The sequence below is a fragment of the Aquarana catesbeiana genome, linkage group LG11 (assembly GCF_042186555.1).
Source record: "Aquarana catesbeiana isolate 2022-GZ linkage group LG11, ASM4218655v1, whole genome shotgun sequence".
Classification (NCBI taxonomy): Eukaryota; Metazoa; Chordata; class Amphibia; order Anura; family Ranidae; genus Aquarana; species Aquarana catesbeiana.
The window spans coordinates 258727299-258743931 of NC_133334.1; the positions used below are offsets into that span (position 1 = coordinate 258727299).

The 16633-nt window shown below is 44.9% G+C and overlaps 1 protein-coding gene across 4 annotated transcripts in view; it reads left to right on the plus strand.

The window, feature by feature from the left end:
- FBXO31 (F-box protein 31) overlaps positions 1 to 16633 on the plus strand; it is a 50586-nt gene that overhangs the window by 15802 nt on the left and 18151 nt on the right. For all 4 annotated transcript variants that reach the window (XM_073605727.1, XM_073605728.1, XM_073605729.1 and 1 more), the window contains 2 exons: positions 3003 to 3079; positions 13315 to 13482. In XM_073605727.1, the coding sequence (XP_073461828.1) occupies positions 3003 to 3079; positions 13315 to 13482 (245 nt within the window). The remainder of the gene's footprint in view (positions 1 to 3002; positions 3080 to 13314; positions 13483 to 16633) is intronic.

The following is a 16633-nucleotide window of genomic DNA, read 5'->3' on the forward strand; positions in this document are numbered from 1 at the left end:
ACCCCTCTCTCTCTGTCACCTCTCTCTCTCTGTCACCCCTCTCTCTCTGTCACCCCTCTCTCTCTGTCACCCCTCTCTCTCTGTCACCCCCTCTCTCTCTGTCAACCCTCCTCTCTCTCTGTCACCCTCTCTCTCTGTCACCCCTCTCTCTCTCTCCCCTCTCTCTCCTCTCCCTCTCTCCCTCTCTCTCTCTCTCTCTCTCCGCTCACCCCCCCTCTCTCTCTCTCACCCCCCTCTCTCTCTGTCACCTCTCTCTCTCTGTGTCACCTCTCTCTCTCTGTGTCACCTCTCTCTCTCTGTGTCACCTCTCTCTCTGTGTCACCTCTCCCTCTCTCTCTCTCTGTCACCTCTCTCTCTCTGTCACCTCTCTCTCTCTGTCACCTCTCTCTCTGTCACCTCTCTCTCTGTCACCTCTCTCTCTGTCACCTCTCTCTCTGTCACCTCTCTCTCTCTCTGTCACCTCTCTCTCTCTCTGTCACCTCTCTCTCTCTCTGTGTCACCTCTCTCTCTCTGTGTCACCTCTCTCTCTCTGTGTCACCTCTCTCTCTCTGTGTCACCTCTCTCTCTCTCTCTCTGTGTCACCTCTCTCTCTGTGTCACCTCTCTCTCTCTGTCACCTCTCTCTCTCTGTCACCTCTCTCTCTGTCACCTCTCTCTCTCTCTGTCACCTCTCTCTCTCTCTGTCACCTCTCTCTCTCTGTCACCTCTCTCTCTCTGTCACCTCTCTCTCTCTCTGTCACCTCTCTCTCTCTCTGTCACCTCTCTCTCTCTGTCACCTCTCTCTCTCTCTCTCTGTGTCACCTCTCTCTCTCTCTCACCTCTCTCTGTGTCACCTCTCTCTCTCTCTCTGTCACCTCTCTCTGTCACCTCTCTCTCTCTGTGTCACCTCTCTCTCTCTGTCACCTCTCTCTGTCACCCTCTCTCTGTCACCTCTCTCTCTCTCTCTGTCACCTCTCTCTCTGTCACCTCTCTCTCTCTCTGTCACCTCTCTCTCTGTCACCTCTCTCTCTGTCACCTCTCTCTCTCTCTGTCACCTCTCTCTCTCTCTGTCACCTCTCTCTCTCTCTGTCACCTCTCTCTCTCTGTCACCTCTCTCTCTCTCTGTCACCTCTCTCTCTCTGTCACCGTCTCTCTCTCTGTCACCTCTCTCTCTCTGTCACCTCTCTCTCTCTCTGTCACCTCTCTCTCTCTCTCTGCTCACCTCTCTCCTCTCTCTGTCACCTCTCTCTCTCTCTGTCTCCTCTCTCTCTCTCTCCTCTCTCTCTCTCTCCTCTCTCTCTCTCTCTCTCTCTCTCTCTCTCTCCTCTCTCTCTCACCTCTCTCTCTCACCTCTCTCTCTCACCTCTCTCTCTCTCTCCTCTCTCTCTCCTCTCTCTCTCTCTCTCTCTCTGTCACCTCTCTCTCGCTCTGTCACCTCTCTCTCGCTCTGTCACCTCTCTCTCGCTCTGTCACCTCTCTCTCGCTCTGTCACCTCTCTCTCTCTCTGTCACCTCTCTCTCTCTGTCACCCTCTCTCTCTCTCTGTCACCTCTCTCTCTCTCTCTGTCACCTCTCTCTGTCACCTCTCTCTCTCTGTGTCACCTCTCTCTCTCTGTGTCACCTCTCTCTCTCTGTGTCACCCTCTCCTCTATTCATCTCTCTCTCTCTCTCTCTCTCTCTCTCTATCTCTCTCTCTCTCTCTCCTCTTTTCATCTCTCTCTCTCCTCTTTTCATCCATCTCTCTCTCTCTCTCCTCTTTTCATCTCTCTCTCTCTCCTCTTTTCATCTCTCTCTCTCTCTCCTCTTTTCATCTCTCTCTCTCTCTCTCCTCTTTTCATCTCTCTCTCTCTCTCCTCTTTTCATCTCTCTCTCTCTCCTCTTTTCATCTCTCTCTCTCTCCTCTTTTCATCTCTCTCTCTCTCTCCTCTTTTCATCTCTCTCTCTCTCTCCTCTTTTCATCTCTCTCTCTCTCTCCTCTTTTCATCTCTCTCTCTCTCTCCTCTTTTCATCTCTCTCTCTCTCTCCTCTTTTCATCTCTCTCTCTCTCTCCCTCTTTTCATCTCTCTTCTCTCTCTCTCTCTCTCCTGTTTTCATCTCTCTCTTTCACCCCCCCCTCTATAGTGAACACCAGAACTTTTCAACTCTGGCAAATACAAACAATTTGGTAGTCCTCTCTTAGTGAAAGCTGAGGTCTCAGGTGTATACACTGAATGGATACTTTTCAGGTTCAGTCATGTGACCCAATCTGGACTTCTCATTGGTCCATGTTGCGGTAACCTGAGTCTTGCCGTCAATTTTTGTCACATGATCTGTTCAGGACCCCACCACTCCCATAGATCAGGCTGCTTCATAGCGGAGATGAGCTTAATGTATGTGAATATATCTGCACCGGAGACCTCTGCTTTTATTAGCATTTTTTTTTTTTTATATGATTCTTTTTGTTAACTGTCAAATTAAAGTGTATGTAAACCCTAACAATGACCTTATCTTATTTTGTCTGTTAAATACACCATTGAAAGTGTTTAAAATACCTGTTGATCCTGCCAGAAATCTTGTGAGCTGATAACTTCCTGTACTCAGTTACATCAATCCCATTTATCTCTGTACTATAGAGCACCTCCCCAATGTTATAAAAGAGAGGAGAATGTTCCATAGTCTTGTACAAGGGTGACAACACTGCCCATTAAAAGGGGGTGAGCTTGTCACCCCTAGGACAGAAAGTTTGTTACTGGCAGGATCACCCAATGAAAATAAAGGGAAAAAGTCTGGGGAAAAAAAAACAAATGCAACCACTACATCTAAGGGTTAGGTAAGCTGCAGTATAGTACAATTATTGTTTTGGGTTTTAGATACACTTTCATTGCTAGGAACTTTTCTTTCCCTGTCCTGCAGTGCGCGTGGCCTTGGAGTGGGCAGCTTGGGCAGTTTGAATGTCTGCAGTGTTGTGCGCAGGGCAGCTGTAATGTTGCGATGAGGAAACGTTCAGTGATGTTACTATTGGTCTTTTTTATTTTTTTTTATTTAGTGCTCCATCAGTATCGTGACATCTTAGGCTTGTGGCAGCCCGACCTCGGCCCGTATGGAGGACTCCTCAACGTGGTGGTGAGTAATGGGGGAGGAGCAAAGGTCTGAAATTTTTTTTACCGTGACTAATACATGTTATATAGTGCAGTCATATACTGTAGCAATGTACAATGGATTCAAAAATAGGTAGCAGGAAGCTATGGGAGGGCCTATTCATTATAGCCATAAGTCTAATCACGCATCTGGTAAACCAGAGTCATCATCTGTAAATAATATCCAACCTAATATCATTACATACCGGAGCTGTTCATGTCCTTGTCTGGTCCTCCTCGTCCTTAGATTCCCTTCATGTCCTCAAATTGCTGTACTGGATTATTCCCAGAGCGCCCATTTGCCTTATTTGTGTCGCTGTTGCAAGACTTCAGACAGGCAGAGATCTGTAAAAAACGATGCTGCCAAATTCAGCTTGGCATTGAACCTATGCTAGACGGATAGGACCACACTTCTACTGACTTCCTGGTGTGCTGGTCATGTGACGCCAGAAGCTCTTTCCTCCCCAGCCTCAGATCTCTGTCTAGGGTGAGATAGGGGTGAGGCGCTGGCCCCAGATCCCTTTGTGAGGAATTGTTGGTTATGCCTAATGGCAGCTCTCTACAAAGCAGGGAATGGGCTCCCCCAAGAGATGGGGGTCACGAGTCCAAGATTTTTTATTGTTATTATCACGTGACCATAGAATTCAAAAGGTGGCCAAGGGGGGCCAAAAATCCCCTTTGACAGGGCTTGGACAATGTAGGGGCCAAAACTCCCCCTTCAACAGGGCTTGGACAATGTAGGGCCAGAACGCCTCTCTTCATCAGAGACTTGGACAACATAGGGACAGAGACTCCCATTTTATTGAGGCTTGAACAATGTAGGACCAAAAATCCCCCTTCATCAGGTCTTGGATGCTGTAGAGCCAAAACACCTCTTCATCATGCCATGGGCAATAAAGGGGCCAAAAATCCACTAGTCATCAGAGCTTTGACAAAGTACCGGGCCAAAACTTCCTCTTCTTTGGGGCTTGGACAATGTAGAAGTCAAAAATCCCCCTTCATTAGGGCTTGGACAATATAGGGGCCAAAACTCCACTTTCATCATGGTTTGGACAATGTAGGGGCCCAAAAATCCACTTTCGTTGGGGCTATGACAATGTAGCGTCTGAGACTCCGCCTTCACATGTAGGGGCCAAAAATCCCCCTTTATTAGGGCTTGGGCAATGTAGGGGCCAAAACCTCCCCTTCATTGGGGCTTGGTTGGATGATGTAGGGGCTCTTCATTTATCAGATCTTGGGACAACGTAGGGGTCAAAACACCTATCTTCATCAGGAACTTGGACAATGTAGGAACCGAGACTTCATTTATCAGGGTTTGGCCAATGAAAGGGTCAAAACTCCCCCTTCTTCAGAGCTTGGACAACATACGACGAAAAATCTTCCTTCATCAGGGCTTTGGACTGTGTCTAAGACTCAATATTCATCTGGGCTTGGACAGTGTAGGGGCCAAAACTTTCCGTTCATCAGAGCTTGGGCAATGAAGGGATCCCCCACCCACCCCCTAATAAAGTTTGGATAATGTAGGAGCCAAAATCTTCCTTAAGCATGGCTTGGACACTGTAGGGGCCAAAACTTCCCCTTCATCGGGGCTTGGACACCGTACAGCTAAATTCCCTCTTCATCAGGGCTTGGACGTTGTAGCAGTCAAAAATTCCCCTTCATCAGGGCTTGGGCAATTTTGAGTAGAATCTCCCTGCTCACCAGGGTTATGAACAATGTATGGGCCCAGAATAAAAAAAAAAAAACCTTCAGCAGGATTTGGACATTATAGGGGCCATAACTTCCCCTAAACAGGGCTTTGACAATGTTTTCTCCAAAACTCCCCCTTCACCAGGGCTTGCACAATGAAGGGGCCAAAACGCCCCATTCAACAGATCTGGACAATGTCTGAACCAAAAATCCCCCCTTTTACCAAATTTTGGACAATGTAGGGGGTCAAAACTCCCCTTCACCCAGATCTTGGACAATGTCGGGACCAAGACTTCCATTTTATTGGGGCTTAGACGATGTAGGGGCCCAAAACGTCACATCATCGCAGCTTGGACAATGTACGAGGTTGAAACTCCCTACTGATCAGGGCTATAAACAATGTAGGGGCCAAAAAAAAAAAACCCTTAATCATTAATTGGACAGTATAGGGGCCATAATCCCCCCCCCCCAACAGGGATTTTGACAATGTAGGGGCCAAAACTCCCCTGTTATCAGGACTTGGACAATGTAGCAAAAAGGTGTCTATTGGACCTTCTGCTCCCTATAACAACTAATTAGATCCCAGCATGCATATTTCCAGGATAAGTTAACAAATTAAACAGAGAATGTAATAGGTTGGTTTGGGCTTGCTCATTATCCTTCATTCAGCATTCTAGACTTGGAACCCTCTGTGTAAATGACGGTATGGTTATGACCGAGGTGACGGTAATCAGGTCTATAGATAGAAACTGACATTGAACACCTGGACTGGGAGAGACGAATATTCTATATAGAGGCTGCCAAAAAAAAACACGATGCGGGTGACCATGGCCAGGGCATGCTGGGACCTACAAATCCCCATCAGCTCAATGGCGCCCCCTTTTCCATTAGGTGTAAAAATGAATATCCATTATCTGCACATTTACTATATGCCCCCCCTCCCCCAAATGGTTCAACTCTCAATCTAATCTTATTCTTAGCGGAGTCACGTTGTAACTCCATGTTTCGTTTTGCAGCCATGTGACCTCATCGGGTTCTCTGAGTTTGGCTCGGCTCCACCTTCTATTATCAGGCATTCCTAATTTGAGTCTGCACTCTGCAGATAACAGCCCCCCCATCCCCCCCCCTCCATCTATACGTCTCCGGGGAAGTGCAGAACCAGGACAGTGAGTTTCAGCGTTTCATAAAGCCGTTTTTCTGCTGACTTCCAGCAATGATAATAATTCCAGCAAATACTGGTGGGCTGAGATCTGCACCGCGCTCGGTGCCATCACCCGGAGGGGAGGGGCTGTGCCAAGCCAGAGCCGCATGACCGCTCACTATGCAGCTTATGGTGGCACATCCGCCCCCCCCCCCCCCCCCCCCGCAGTTCCCGCTTCACTCTATGACAGGGATCTTCAAATTACGGCCCTCCAGCTGTTGCGGAACTACACGTCCCATGTGGCATTGTAAAACTCTGACATTCATAGACATGGCTAGGCATGATGGGAATTGTAGTTTCTTAACAACTGGTGGGCTGTACTTTGAAGACCCCTGCTCTATGACTTAAATCTGACCTCCGGCCTTCCCTCCAGTCTTGCACAGTTGTACCGGCTCCTCTCCTGGACTGAAATGGCTTACTCTGATTTCACTGCACACTGTGAGCTTCTCATAAATGTGCATTAGAATCTGCAGCAAGTCAGGTGGAGCCCGCCTCATTTCCTGGCTAGAGGACGCCCAGCATCATCTAGCCTGACAGATCAAGTGTTGTATCTGTTCTTATCAGTTTCCAGGAGGTGGTGCTTGCTTCCGTCCCTGATCTATGGCGAGATAGAGATGGGATGGCGGTTGCTATGCAAAACCTGCTGGAGTAAAGGTGACCTGGAATGGTTCGTAGCCGAAAGGGAAGCCTTCTGATGGGGATGGAGAACCACTGGGTCTGGCTGAAGGGTCGGGTCCTTGGCCTTCTGGCCTAGGTTGGTGTGGTTTCTGCCCCCTTCAGTTTTTCGGTTGGGAAAGCCTGCCCCTTTTTGGTGTTATTGAGGGGAATTGGCCAGTACCGCCGAATATAATTAGGTGGGAGCACTGGGACCCATGGGGAGGCTTTGTCAATTTGGTCTCCCTATGTGGCTCTCATGATGTTCTGATACCTTCCTGGCTGGGGCGGGCTGCATCGGCCTGGGCTGTTGGTCAGGGTTGGTTTTGAAAGCCTATGGAGTAAGTAATTACCGATTAAATATGGAGTAAGTACCCCTGGAGTGGCAGTCCAGGGGTGCCATAAAATAACTGTGAGTGGCAGTCACTTTGATTTGAGGCACCACGGTCACTGCACCATAGAACACGCTTTCATAGAACACGCTGCCTCTTGGGCCGGGCCTTTTGGCTGGGACCAGAGGAATGTTTTATTCTTGGCCGGAGGGTCTGGTCATTGTTTTACACAATGGCCACCTTTTTCACTCTCCTCTCCACTATCCCTCCCCCACTTTCTTTTATTTATTTTATTTTGATTGATGCCTATGTTTGTCTCTGTTTTGTCTTTTTATGTTTGTACACAGTTTTGTCTCGCTGTGTGACGAGTAAGGATGCGGGTCCTCGGGCCAGCCCTGAAAGTCTTGGGAAGGGGTGGACATGGCCTTTTGGCTTAGTTCGCCTCTCTCATGGGGTCTCCCTTCGGGGGAGCCCCACCTAGTACTTGGGTGGGTTCTGTTTCAGTAGGCCCTCCAGAGAACGGGGTCTGTCTGGTTTCGGCCAGATAGACCATTGTAAAGTACCTTTGTCCCCGTCTGGAGCCTAACGCCCTGGGGGATCAGGGAATTGGCACGTCTGTGTACCCGTTGCACTTTTTTGCGTTCACTCTTTATGTGTGTGCACATTTTTTTGGCACCGGGTGAAGTTTTTGGGTGCGTTATGCACGCCATAAGCTTTCAAAAAAAAAAAAGACTGTCCCTGGCCCATCCCTTTCATTCGTTGGATATCAGTTCTTTTAACCATTGAGGCTCGGCATCACATATCGGCAGTCTGAATGTAAATACAGCCTGCCTAGGAACACCCACCACTCCAGACTGACATCCACCCATCGCAGCATTTTGATATTTGCATAACACCTCCCACTGCTTGTGTCAGGACTGAGGGCTCTTGAGAGGAGTACTGAGGCAGGGGGCTGTGATGTTTTCAGGAAGTTATGTACAGCCCCCTGCTGGTCCCTCCCAACAGTCATAGATCTGCCTGCATTGCGTAGAGAAGCACAGAGTCCCAGTGATGACATCACTAGATCTAATTAAATTTAAATTGGAAAAGTTTTATTTAAAAATGGCAGCATCCTGATGAAGGGGGAGGGAGGAACCAGGGTATGCAAACTATGAACAGATTAAACTTCTGTCCTCACTAATTTAGAGTCCTCATCAGAGTCCCCCTTACGTCAGGGTTCCCATCAGACACTCTGCCTACATCGGGGTCCCCATCAGACACTCTGCCTACATCATGGTCCCCATCAGACACACTGCCTACATCAGGGTCCCCATCAGACACTCTGCCTACATCAGGGTCCCCATCAGACACTCTGCCTACATCAGGGTCCCCATCAGACACTCTACCTACATCGGGGTCCCCATCAGACACTCTGCCTACATCGGGGTCCCCATCAGACACTCTGCCTACATCGGGGTCCCCATCAGACACTCTGCCTACATCGGGGTCCCCATCAGACACTCTGCCTACATCGGGGTCCCCATCAGATACTCTGCCTTCATCGGGGTCCCCATCAGACACTCTGCCTACATTGGGGTCCCCATCAGACACTCTGCCTACATTGGGGTCCCCATCAGACACTCTGCCTAAATCGGGGTCCCCATCAGACACTCTGCCTACATCGGGGTCCCCATCAGACACTCTGCCTACATCGGGGTCCCCATCAGACACTCTGCCTACATCGGGGTCCCCATCAGACACTCTGCCTACATCGGGGTCCCCATCAGACACTCTGCCTACATCGGGGTCCCCATCAGACACTCTGCCTACATCGGGGTCCCCATCAGACACTCTGCCTACATCGGGGTCCCCATCAGACACTCTGCCTACATCGGGGTCCCCATCAGACACTCTGCCTACATCGGGGTCCCCATCAGACACTCTGCCTACATCGGGGTTCCCATCAGACACTCTGCCCACATCAGGGCCCACATCAGACACTCTGCCCACATCAGACACTCTGCCCACATCAGACACTCTGCCCACATCAGACACTCTGTGATTGGTCGGCAAGTGGTTAAAGCTGATTTTGTATGACCGTAAACTCCTGCCGAGTGTACAAACAAATGGCAACCGTCCCAACCTAGAAGGCTACATTCACACCTGAGCGTTTTTCCGGCGTTTTTTTATGTGCAATGTTGGCGTGTTTTTTTTTTTTTTTTTTTTTTTTTGCGCTACTTGCGTGTTTTTATACAGCGATTTTGAGCTTTTCTTTTTTTTTTTTTTTTTTTTTTATTAACCAATAGAGAAAACTATTATCTGTTGCATCATTTGTTGCTAGTTTTTTTTAGATTTTTTAGCTTTACCATTAGCTTTTCTTTCTTTTTTTTTTTTTTTTTTAATTATTTTTCATTTATTATAATTTTTTTTCATTAGAGTAAGGGGTTAGGTTAGGTTAGGATTAGGACTTGGGTTTAGGATTAAGGGTTAGGTTTATTTTTTAGAGTGTTACCACTACTACTACTATTAATACTACTAATACTAATACCCAAATAAATAAATTCAATAAATGAATACTATGTATTAATAAATAATTAACCCCTAACCCTTAAAAAAACAAAATAATAATAAATAACTAAACACCCTAACACAAAATAAGTAAATTATTATTTTGTTCAGGTTTGGGTGTTTATTATTATTAATAATAATTATTTGTTATTTATGTTTTATTAATTTATTTTATTTATGAGGATTTTTAGTTATTTGTGTATTTAATTTTACATTTATTTATTCATATATTACTACTATTTTTTTTTTGTTTATTATTTGAGCAGAAAATCACACAAAAGCACACAACAAAACACGCGAATGGTGCTTTTCCATTTGTCTCTTTGGGAATAAAAACGCACCAAAACCGCTCAAATCTGCCCGAATCAAGCTACAAAAAAGCTCCAGAACTTTTTTTGTGCTTCAGGCGTTTGGCTTCAGGTGACGTGGCGTGGAGATGTGAACCATCTCTATAGGGAATGATTGATTTTTTTTTTTATTCTCCAGTGTTTTGGAGCTTAGAGGTGTGAATGGGCCCTAACTGGCTTTTGCAGGAGGGAGCACATGGAAGGGCGACACATGTCAAAAAACAACAAAGAACAGTTCTCAGCTCAACTTTCCAGCCAGCCTGCAACAAACCTGAATTGTCCTAACAGGTCACGTTAAAACCAGGGGTTTAGTTTGCACACATTTGCAAATATATGCGTTAGCTGCATAGGCCGCGACACGGCACCCCAGAGTACTGCAGTCCTAACTCTATAAATTTTATAAAATTTTGAGAGCCTCCAAAGTTGGAGCACATATATAATAATGGATGGATTAAGGGTGAGTGTAGTTCTTGGTGTCCCCCACTAGGGCACCTCAACCAGGCATGTGGTGTTTTCAATCTAAAGATGAGTTCAGCAGACCTGAGACAAAGTTTCCCGAAGACGAGGAGGTCCTCTTCTATTGGCAAGTTCCCCTAAAAGGGAAATCTCAGTTTGAAGTTGAGACAATGTGTCTGTTTTTATATAGTGACTAGGGATGAGCCGAACACCCCCCTGTTCGGTTCGCACCAGAACATGCGAACAGGAAAAAAGTTTGTTCGAACACACGAACACCGTTAAAGTCTATGGGACACGAACATGAATAATCAAAAGTGCTAATTTTAAAGGCTAATATGCAAGTTATTGTCATAAAAAGTGTTTGGGGACCTGGGTCCTGCCCCAGGGGACATGGATCAATGCAAAAAAAAGTTTTAAAAACGGCCGTTTTTTCAGGAGCAGTGTACCTGGGGGGTGTCTATAGTATGCCTGTAAAGGGGCGCATGTTTCCTGTGTTTAGAACAGTCTGACAGCAAAATGACATTTTGAAGGAAAAAACTCATTTAAAACTACCCGCGGCTATTGCATTGCCGACAATACACATAGAAGTTCATTGATAAAAACGGCATGGGATTTCCCCAAAGGGGAACCCCGAACCAAAATTTAAAAAAAAAAATGACGTGGGTGTCCACCTAAATTCCATACCAGGCCCTTCAGGTCTGGTATGGATATTAAGGGGAACCCCGGCCAAAATTAAAAAAAAAAAAACGGCGTGGGGTCCCCCCAAATATCCATACCAGACCCTTATCCGAGCACGCAACCTGGCAGGCCGCAGGAAAAGAGGGGGGGACGAGAGTGCGGCCCCCCCTCCCTCCTGAACCATACCAGGCCACATGCCCTCAACATTGGGAGGGTGCTTTGGGGTAGCCCCCCCAAAACACCTTGTCCCCATGTTGATGAGGACAAGGGCCTCATCCCCACAACCCTGGCCGGTGGTTGTGGGGGTCTGCGGGCGGGGGGCTTAACGGAATCTGGAAGCCCCCTTTAAGGGGACCCCCAGATCCCGGCCCCCCCCCCTGTGTGAAATGGTAAGGGGGTACAAAAGTACCCCTACCATTTCACTAAAAAACTGTCAAAAATGTTAAAAATGACAAGAGACAGTTTTTGACAATTCCTTTATTTAAATACTTCTTCTTTCTTCTCCCGCTCTTCTCTTCTTCTTCATCTTCTTCTCTTCTTCTCTTCTTCATTTTCTTCTCCGGGCCGCTCCGCATCCATGCTGGCATGGAGGGAGGCTCCCGCTGTGTGACGGCGCTCCTCGTCTGACAGTCCTTAAATAAAGGGGGGCGGGGCCACCCGGTGACCCCGCCCCCTCTGACGCACGGGACATGACGGAACTTCCCTGTGGCATTCCCCGTGACGTCACAGGGAAGTCCCGTCAAGTCACCATGCGTCAGAGGGGGGCGGGGTCACCGGGTGGCCCCGCCCCCCGTTATTTAAGAACTGTCAGACGAGGAGCGCCGTCACACAGCGGGAGCCTCCCTCCATGCTAGCATGTGTGAGGAGCGGCCCGGAGAAGAAAATGAAGAAGAGAAGAAAAGAAGAAGAGAAGAGCGGGAGCCTCCCCCCCATGCCATGGGTGCGGAGCGGCCCGAGGAGAAGAAGATAGAAGACGCCGCGGAGGAGATGCTGGACGAGAACGCCGGAGGATGAACCAGAAGAGCCAGAAGAACCAGAAGATGAAGGAAGATAGACGAAAGAAGAAGTATTTAAATAAAGGAATTGTCAAAAACTGTCTCTTGTCATTTTTAACATTTTTGACAGTTTTTTAGTGAAATGGTAGGGGTACTTTTGTACCCCCTTACCATTTCACACAGGGGGGGGCCGGGATCTGGGGGTCCCCTTGTTAAAGGGGGCTTCCAGATTCCGATAAGCCCCCCGCCCGCAGACCCCCACAACCACCGGCCAGGGTTGTGAGGATGAGGCCCTTGTCCTCATCAACATGGGGACAAGGTGTTTTGGGGGGCTACCGCAAAGCACCCTCCCAATGTTGAGGGCATGTGGCCTGGTACGGTTCAGGAGGGGGGGGGGCCGCACTCTCGTCCCCCCCTCTTTTCCTGCGGCCTGCCAGGTTGCGTGCTCGGATAAGGGTCTGGTATGGATTTTTGGGGGGACCCCACGCCGTTTTTTTTTTTTTTTTTTTTTTGGCGCGGGGTTCCCCTTAAAATCCATACCAGACCTGAAGGGTCTGGTATGGAATTTAGGGGGAACCCCACGTCATTTTTTTTTTTTATTTTGGCCGGGGTTCCCCTTAATATCCATATCAGACCTGAAGGGCCTGGTATGGAATTTAGGGGGACTCCCACGTCATTTTTTTTTTTAAATTTTGGTTCGGGGTTCCCCTTTGGGGAATTCCCATGCCGTTTTTATCAATGAACTTCTATGTGTATTGTCGGCAATGCAATAGCCGCGGGTAGTTTTAAATGAGTTTTTTCCTTCAAAATGTCATTTTGCTGTCAGACTGTTCTAAACACAGGAAACATGCGCCCCTTTACAGGCATACTATAGACACCCCCCAGGTATGAAATTTAAAGGGATATTACACTTTTATTGTTTGACTTTAAGCATTATTAACATCACTGCTCCTGAAAAAACAGCCGTTTTTAAAACTTTTTTTTGCATTGATCCATGTCCCCTGGGGCAGGACCTGGGTCCCCAAACACTTTTTATGACAATAACTTGCATATTAGCCTTTAAAATGAGCACTTTTGATTTCTCCCATAGACTTTTAAAGGGTGTTCCGCGGCATTCGAATTTGGCGCGAACACCCCAAATTGTTCGCTGTTCGGCGAACTTGCGAACAGCCAATGTTCGAGTCGAACATGAGTTCGACTCGAACTCGAAGCTCATCCCTAATAGTGACCAATGTGGGGGCAGGTCATTGTCCCTGTGACACCCCCCCACACCAATGGCTCTGAGGATGTGGACGCCAAGTAACCGTGGCTCTGTCTTGCAGGTGGACGGACTCTTCATCATCGGCTGGATGTACCTACCTCCTCACGATCCGCACGTGGACGAACCCATGAGGCTGAAACCCGTATTCCGAATCCACCTAATGGAGAAGAAAACCGCAACTGTGGAGTGCATGTACGGCCCCAAGGGGCCCCACAATGGGCAGATACAGGTAAGAGGCTAAGGGCAGACCATTTTTTTTTTTTGTAAAAGGGAATTTTTATTTATTCAATAGTACATCATTAAATGCATTGTTTGTTTGTTTAACTGTAAAAAAATTAATTTATCTTTACGATGACAAAACACAGAATTATTGACAATAAATGCATTTTTTATTTTTTTAATTGTAAAAAAATGTCATTTAATTTTATGATGACAAAACACACAATTATTGACAATAAACAATAAATGCATTCTTTTTTTTTAATTGTAAAAAAATTTCATTTAATTTTATGATGACAAAACACAGAATTATTGACCATAAACAACACAGAATTATTGACAATAAACACATTTTATTTTATTTTTTTAACTAAAAAAAGTCATTTATTTTTACAATGACAAAACACAGAATTATTGACAATAAACAATAAATGCATTGTTTTTTTGTTTTTTTTGTTTTTTTTTACCGTAAAAAAATGTCATTTATTTTTCCGATGGCAAAACACAGACTTATTGACCATAAACAACATAGAATTATTGACAGTAAACAATAAATGCATTTTATTTTATTTTTTTAACTGTAAAAAATGTCATTTATTTTTACAATGACAAAACACTGAATTATTGACGATAAGCAATAAATGCATTTTTTTTAAAAACTGTAAAAAAAAAAAAAAAAAAATCATTTATTTTTACGATGGCAAAACACAGACTTATTGACAATAAACAACACAGAATTATTGACAAAAAACAATAAATGCATTTTTTAAAATGTTTTTAACTGTTAAAAAAAACATTTATTTTTATGATGGCAAAACACAGACTTATTGGGAATAAACAACACAGAATTATTGACAATAAACTATAAATGCATTTTATGTTATTTTTTTAACTGTAAAAAAAATGTAATTTATTTTTACGATGGCAAAACACAGACCTGTTGACCATAAACAAAACAGAATTATTGACAATAAATGCGTTTTTTTATTGTAAAAAAAATGTCATTTTTTTTTTTTTTACGATTACAAAACACAGAATTATTGACAATAAACAACACAGAATTATTGACAATAAACAATAAATGCATTTTATTTTTTTAACTGTAAAAAAATGTCATTTATTTTTATGATGGCAAAACACAGACTTATTGACCATAAACAAAACAGAATTATTGACAATAAATGCATTTTTTTAATTGTAAAAAATGTCATTTTATTTTTGCGTTGACACAACACAGACTTATTGAGAATAAACAACACAGAATTATTGAGAATAAACAACACAGAATTATTACCAAAAAACAATAAATGCATTTAAAAAAAATTTTTTTAACTGTAAAAAAATGTAATTTATTTTTACAATGACACAACGCAGAATTATTGACAATAAACAACACAGAATTATTGACAATAAAGGCATTGTTTTTTAACACAAGCAGTGTACATATGTGGAGTTGACCTGGTATCAGCCTCTTGCAGTTCCTGTACAGCAGAGCTCAGACTGTGAGTGGGAGAAGCAGCACAAGAAGCCAATAAGTTTTGCTACAGTCAGTGTTCATGTGCTAACAAGAAGCATGCTGATAGGAGGAGAGAGCAGAGTGACTGAGAGATGAGCTTATCAGTCTACTGCTACTCCTTTCACTGTCCAGTCACAGGGTGGTGAATCGGAATGAGAGAACTCCACACCATCAGGAGGGACTTTGCCCGTGTCCACAGGAAAGTACCAGTAGCATACCATCACAGTCTTTAAATAGTTGGTATGTGGATTGAACGTTACAGGAGAACCAGCGCATTTCAGGGATCTCGGCCCCCTTCATCAGGGATAATAATTAACAAAATATAAATACAAAATTCTGTAAAAATCTATATAAAAATATGTTCCGGTTGGGGTGAGAGAGCTGGAGCCGGGTCACATCAGGAATGCACGGGAAAGTGAGTGTCCCCATACAGTGCGTTTTGACAGCCCGTTCAAATGGCTGGGCTGCAAAATGCACCAGACTGGGCAAAAAGTGGTGCTTGCACTACACCAGTCTGCACGGTACCATGTGATTGGTGTCCACAAACGCACTGCATTTGGGCTGCCGTTAACAATAAATTGGTGCCTGCATGCAGATCACAAGGGCGGTGCATTCAAACGGGGTGTGCACACGAAATGCACCTTTTCCGCACTGAGTCCTGGTGCGATTTGGCTCTTGGCCTTCAGGCACACAGAGCCTAAAAATGGCACTCATACAGGCATTCAGTATTTATTTATTTTTTAAAGCACTTCTTTCTTAGCCTATGTGACCATGAACGCAGAGACATTAACAGGCGTATTTGAAGAGGAGCGCTTACAGGCAGGAAAAAGAAAAACGCATTAAAGGCATGTTCTGGAAGGATCCAATGACCGGAATAAATTAATATTACGTGCATAAATGTGCACACAAGTTGTAACAATATAAGGAAAAGAAGAAGTAGAAAGGAAGGAAGGAAAAGAAGAAGAAAAAGAAGAAAGGAAAGGACGGAAGGAGAAGAAGAAAGAAGAAAATAAAGAAGAAAGGATGGAAGGAAAAGAAGAAAGAAGAAAGGAAGGAAGGAAAAGAAGAAGGAAAAGAAGAAGAAGGAAGGAAGAGAAGAATAAAGGAAGGAAGGAAAAGAAGAAAGAAGAAGAAATGAAGGAAAAGAAGAAAGGAAGGAAAAGAAGAAGAAAGAAGAAGATGAAAGGATGGAAGGAAGGAAGGAAGGAAATGAAGAAAGAAGAAGAAATGAAGGAAAAGAAGAAAGGAAGAAAGAAGAAGATGAAAGGATGGAAGGAAGAAAGGAAGGAAAAAAAAAGAAAGGAAGGAAAAGCAGAAGAAAAAGGAAGGAAGGAAAAGAAGAGAGAAGAAGAAAGGGAGGAAGGAAGGAAAGAAGGAAAAGAAGATAGGAAGATAGGAAAAGAAGAAAGAAGGAGAAAGGAAGGAAGGAAAAGAAGAAAGGAAGGAAGCAAAAGAAGGAAGGAAGGAAAAGAAGAAAGAAGAAGAAAAAGATGAAAGGAAGGAAGGAAAAGAAGAAAAAAGAAGGAAGGGAAAGAAGACAGTAAATGTATTGATTAAAAAAGTACATGGGGTTGATTTACTAAAGGCAAATAGACTGTGCACTTTGCAAATGCAGTTTCACTCTACAAGAGCAGTTGCTCCAGAG